The sequence below is a fragment of the Diachasmimorpha longicaudata genome, chromosome 3, assembly GCF_034640455.1.
Source record: "Diachasmimorpha longicaudata isolate KC_UGA_2023 chromosome 3, iyDiaLong2, whole genome shotgun sequence".
In the NCBI taxonomy this organism is placed as follows: Eukaryota; Metazoa; Arthropoda; class Insecta; order Hymenoptera; family Braconidae; genus Diachasmimorpha; species Diachasmimorpha longicaudata.
In genome coordinates this window covers 4,677,814-4,683,805 of record NC_087227.1, presented here as the reverse complement: position 1 = coordinate 4,683,805, position 5,992 = coordinate 4,677,814, and the positions used below count along the sequence as shown (strand labels likewise).

At 33.3% G+C, this 5,992-nt stretch overlaps 1 protein-coding gene across 5 annotated transcripts; it reads left to right on the top strand.

Moving 5' to 3' along the window:
* The first annotated feature begins 200 nt into the window (after positions 1-200).
* On the top strand, positions 201-3,430 carry LOC135160560 (ATP synthase subunit s, mitochondrial). Of its 5 annotated transcripts, none has more exons than XM_064117220.1 (6): positions 513-900; positions 1,070-1,148; positions 2,328-2,403; positions 2,473-2,690; positions 2,778-2,940; positions 3,019-3,142. In XM_064117220.1, the coding sequence occupies exons 3-6, from the start codon at positions 2,330-2,332 to the stop codon at positions 3,125-3,127; spliced, it is 564 nt and encodes a 187-aa protein (XP_063973290.1). In that variant the 5' UTR covers positions 513-900; positions 1,070-1,148; positions 2,328-2,329; the 3' UTR covers positions 3,128-3,142. The 5 variants fall into 5 exon arrangements, with proteins under 5 accessions (XP_063973287.1, XP_063973290.1, XP_063973289.1 ...); XM_064117219.1 differs by having other exon boundaries at positions 1,070-1,257; XM_064117217.1 differs by lacking the exons at positions 513-900; positions 1,070-1,148 and adding an exon at positions 201-477 and having other exon boundaries at positions 3,019-3,430.
* The last annotated feature ends 2,562 nt before the right edge of the window (positions 3,431-5,992 follow it).

Sequence of the window (5,992 nt, the reverse complement as noted above, 5' to 3'; positions counted from 1 at the left end):
TTGGTTCGGCGCAGAGTTGCCAATCCGTGGTGGATATCGGTAGACCCCCGGGAGGGAGAAGGCCGTTGTGCTAGTGGATGGTAAGGTAGGTTGCTTCGTGAAAATTACGATTTATGGATCAGTGGCTGGGGGCCATATTTCCCGAGTCCAAATTGGCGATTCGATCAGGATATCGAGGACTCAATACTTTAATGCGTATTACGGGTCGATAATCTAACTATCGAATAGCTTGTTATGAAATTATCTTCGGTAAAGACGGATTATTCACGGCGCCGTCCACAAAACAAAAGTCCAATTGTAATTTGATTATCGAACCGTAGCAAACGTTCTTTCAAACTGTAATCAGACCAAAATTGCATTCAGGACGAATTTGGTTCTTTTGAATGGTCAGTGTGGTGTCACTCGTTAGAGAGCTGAAAAAGAAGATTTCCAAATTCGTTATCGACAGGTCTTCATGGTCACCGACCCTCACCACAGGTAATTCATTATCTGACAGCAGTCGGGTCTGAAAGTTGAGGAAGTCTGTGCTTTTGATGTACGTGGCCTACTATAAACGTCCAGTAGAGAGTGTAAGGGTGCAGAATCGGTGAAACAAAATGGAAGGGCGAGTGGAGCGACAGAAGGGAGTGGAAAAATTATTCTTGACTGAATCTGCCTTATCGTTTACAGTCCCCATAGCTCGAATAGCGACTAATGGCAATGTACATGGTCAGCAAAATTGCGGAAGGTCCATCCAGAGGGACAACTGTCGGCCAAGTCTATAAAAATAGACTAATAATCGTGTTATGTTCATTGTTGCATCTAACAATTTGCGCACTGGTATCTAAAAGCTAATCGATCATTTTCACCGCAGGATGCTGTAATTTTATTAGATACGTGAGACTGGTACTGCGCACAGTGGTAAATAGTTCATAGATTTGAGTTATAAATAATCGTATGCATTTATTACTCTTTATTATTTATGCTATCATATTTTGTAATTGAATAGTGAGCTTTGGTTGAGCCATCCAGACTGAGCACTTTAAATATTTGGTCATTTCACAATGAATTTATTGTTTAAACTTTCCAGGTGTGAAGTTCATCTCGATATCGATCCGTTAGAGAATAACACTGACAAGAATACAGTCTCTACTTTTGAAGGAACATTGGTGGAATTATTGAAACCGGATTTTTTTGGAAATTACAAACAGATTTTATGAATAATTCATGAAGATCAGTTTCCTTCAATAGGAAATATTTCGTTTGCTATTTCAAATGGTTGTAGAAACATTTTTTGTACTTCTTTGAACATTTGGATTAAAAGTTTGTTCAATGATTTCCCCAAAAGATAAAATTTTTACCCTTTAAATGATTTTTTAATTAAATTTGTAGTAAAAAATCAAAGTTTTCATATTTGAAAACTATTCGAATTTGAAATATTCCCTGGGAAATTGTTGATACAATCATTTAGTCCCAAATGTTTAGAGAGGAGAGGGGAAATGTTTGTTGACCCTTTGGCTCAACTTACGTAATTTATTTTAAACTATAAAGAATTTATTTATATTCCGAATGTCCGCGGAGATCAATTTCCTATCTGAAAGGATTGCCATAAAATTAAGCAATTTTCTTAAAGAAAGATATACTATAAGTTTCAAGAGAAAGATCATTTTTAAATGACGTAATTGTTTAACGAGCCACAAAATGTCATCATCGCGAAGACCTGGATCCACCAAGTTTTACTGAAAAGGCACACTAATAGTCAGACAACTATGAAACTTTGGAAATCATTAAATGACAATCAAACAAAATGCCATATTTTTTGCGTTGATTCTTATCAAGCATTTCCCCGGAAAATCCATGAAGCCACATAAAAAATTGGAAGATATCCATAATCACACCTACAAATCATCTAAAATTTAACGAGTTATTATCAATATTTTCTCATTTTTCACGTTCTTTGTAAATTCGTAGGGAATCATGGATTAGAGGGACATAAAAAAAAATACACAGTTTCTTGATTTTCTCATTAATTAATGACTCACAGATTTTCATAGTCTTGCTATCTATTTTTCTAGATTTTCGGTAACGATTTTCAGCTTTTTACAAAAGTTTACTGAGAATGCAGGAAAATTTTTCAATGATAATAAAACTTCGTGGAATACTAATAGAACATGACAACTGTACATTTTTTTACGTCAAGTTTCTCAATTTTTCCACAGAAATTATAAAAAATAACTCGAAAAATGAAAAGACATCGGTAATAACCCCCTCAACCCAGTAATTTAAATGTATAAAATGTAAAATGTCATCACACGATTAACGATAATCATTTGAATTTATTTTGAAAGAAATGTTGCAGCTTCAGAGCCAGTACAGGACATTAAGACGCCCCTTCTTCTACTGGCTGGTGGTGGTATTTAACAGGTTAATATAGAAATTGATTTTATTTCATGGATTTTGAAAAGGATAGAGATTTTATACGAGTGATTAAAGAGTTGATAAAAAACGAATTAAGGAAATAGGACCTGATCGAGCTTGCGCTGAGTGGCTTTTGAGGAATGGAGCTGCTGTCAAGTGGACGAATGGTCGTACTTACCTTAAAGACTACAATGCTCTTCTCCAAGAGACAAAGGTCGTCAGCAGGGCCTCTTATATTCAAGGAGTTGATGCCACTGATTCTGGGATTAGTCACGACGGTTTTCCTCACTTTAGTAATTTCTTATTCTCCACTTGGAATCCCAGAGTGTTCTCTTGGACGTCATAATTTTCATGCCTTCAATTTTTTACTGAATTTTTAGACGGCTGCAAATATGTGGAATCAATGAAACTCGTTAATTGTTTATACATCGGAAATAATGCGCTGAAATTGTTGAGTATATTGAAAGACTCTTTGCAATCTCTGGAGATTACTAATTGTGGAAATGTATCTAACGCAGGACTTGAACATTTAAAGATTTTGCAGTGAGTTTTCATCTAATTAAAGAAATATTAAAATTTATGAGTACGATATTTTCATTTTTTTATGGAAAATGGTTTCAGGAACTTGAAGACGTTGAAGCTTTCGAATCTCCCAGCTGTTGAAAATGGTGCATTGGTCGCTGAAGAACTGAAGAAGTCTCTCCCCAATTGTCAAATTGATTTTCAATAAAGTTTTGATATTTAGTGGAACCTCGAGTATTTTCACCTGCTCCCTGGGATAAGAACGTCTGAAGTCTCTTTGTACCACCCTCGTGACCCAGATTTCAAAAAATTCGGTAAAATATTGATTTTGCAAATAGATTCAAAATTAGTGAGTTTAGAGGAGCGTCAGTACCTTTTTTTATCGAAAATTATCTCACGAAGAAAAAACGTGTTGGAAGATTTTTTCATAGAAAACAATGTCACGACGTGTTCTAGTAATTTACAAAAATGAATATAAATTAATAAATATTAATTGAATTAATGAAGTTAACATTAGGTCAGGTATTGCCACTTTTTATTGATTATTTCCCTTTTCATTTTGGAAAAGTGGGGAATGTAGCAATTTCAAATGTTCTATTAATGATAAATAATATACGATCCAGTTCCCTTTTCTCAATAAAGATACTCTAAACAATTGAAAAAGAATTAAAGTCATCAGATTTTATCTAATATTTGCTGATAACTAATATTTCTGACTAGTTGATTTTAAACTTTACTTTCTCTTTAACAAATTTGTTTATGAATGCAACAGAAGACTTTATTCTCCAAAAAGGCTGGTAACAGCAATTGCGCAACGAAGTACAGGAAAATAATTATTTAATAATTATTTTGTATCCTTTTTAAGCAATTTTATTACCAATCCTTTTCAAACATGAAGTCTCCGGTCTCAATTCTGGCACCTTTTTAAAACATCTTCATAACACTGATTATTCCTAAATAATAAAAAAAAACTCTATAATTACTTTAAATATTTAATAAAAATTGTCAATTAAATTGTGAAGAAATTAGAAACGAGCATTTCATTGAGAACGAAAAGGACGAAGTACTTATCAGCTATCCTTAGACCAAAATGATGTCAGATTACCAATAAAAAAACATAGCAGATAGATTATCAATAAAAAAATGACTCGAGCACTGATAAACGGACCTGACTTTGCACTCTAATTTCCAAGACTCAACAATTTCAGATATTCCAACACTAGAAAATGGCGCATGACTGAAGACCCCTTCCTCCATTAAGACCAAAACCACCCCAATAAATCATCCCTTATCCATTTACCTCTTAAACCCATTCAATCGATCTGGATTCTGGAATATCCCATGAAATTTTCCCTAGAAAGAAACATCCTCTAAAGTAGTGAAAATTGTTATATTTTCACGTTATCCACGTTACCCTATTGACCTAAATTTTAATTTTTTATAATCCATCTCTGGGGCGCATGCGTCACAGCACCATAATAACGCTATACACACCCTGAAATCGACCCGCAAACTCCACGATTATCATCGACAATTTCCATATTTCAGCCATTCACGACACGTCTTATTTTCATGAATAAAATTCATCGATTCTCTTCCACTCCCTCCTCCCCCAGTCACCCCAAAATGTAACGTAAATGAATAGTAATGATTCACCCGAGACAAGTAAATCTTTCTCTCGTGAAAGCAACAGTCTTCGATATTTGTGACCTAAAAATGGGGAAACATTTATTTTGTCTTTTATGATCAATGAAATCTAGGTCACCAGAAATACAAGTTCTTCTTCAGTTAATTTCTTCACCCTCCCTTCTCAATATTAAATAATAAAGGACTGGAGAAGTTCTTCGTATCTTTTTTTCATTTTTGTTTAAATTTAATTATATATAATATATATTACATATATATTATGACTGAACCACCGACACGTCTGATGTTTTATGTTACTTTAATTATTTACTTTAATTTACTCTTCATTTATTAGAGTGTTTTCTTCTTTTTCTTTAATCGTTCGGTATAATTTTCATCTTGTTCTTGAGTGATGTTTTTAATCATTGTTTAAGTACCATCGTACGAATCACACACAATTAACGCCTGAGTTAATCAGCTCACGCAAAATTCTCTTCACCTACGTGTTCATCAACTGACACGCACCCCCTGAAAGTGCACCCGATAGTTCCATCAACCAAATTATTATTTCCCATTACTCAATCCCTTTTATTATCCATAATCTTTTCATCTCATTCGTGATTCTAGTAAAGTGGTGTCGACGTTTTTTTTTTCATTTTAGTTTATTAATTAATTTCCTTGACTTTTCTCAAATACAATTCTTTTTTTTTCACCCTTTGAAGGCAGGAAATAAATAACCAGAAGGCAGAGGCTCGCGAGAAAGATAGAAATTTTTTTTTTACTTTTTGATTTTAAAATTTTTTTGCTGTTTTTTTTTTGTCTTTCGTTTGAGTAATTTTTTTTCTCTTCTTCGATAGTAGGAATGTCGAGGTCTAGACGTTTTTTTTTGCACTTGATTGTTTAAAATTGAATTTTTAAATAATTTAAGTGAACTTCGTTAAAACTGCACAGAAAAAATCGGATAAAATTTGTCATGCAATCATGGAAATTAGCATTTTTTTATCGTTGAGAGATTGAGGTGAAATTAATAAATAAATGAAGAATATAACAAGGAAAGAGCATGTCTCACGTCCCTCGTTTAAAGGCTTCACGGTATCACTACAATTTCATAATGTTTTTTGGTTTTTCCATTTGTTTTTCTTCCACTTTTTTTTACAGATTTTTTTTGTGCATTACTTAGATAAATTAAATTACGACTTGCTAGACAACTGTTTTGTTTTCTTTTATCCTTTAATTTACTAGTGATGAGACATTGAGGGGGGTAGGGGGATCCTGACGCAGTTTTAAGACATTAATAAACCCACTTAAGTAGACACAATTTTTTTTTGTCATTTTTTTTCCATTTGTTACTTCACTTTTTAACTACGAAAACACAAGCTATGGCTCCATTTAAAACGGAATTTTTCCTTCACCTCTCATCTTGGAATTTAATTGAAATTCTTAATGA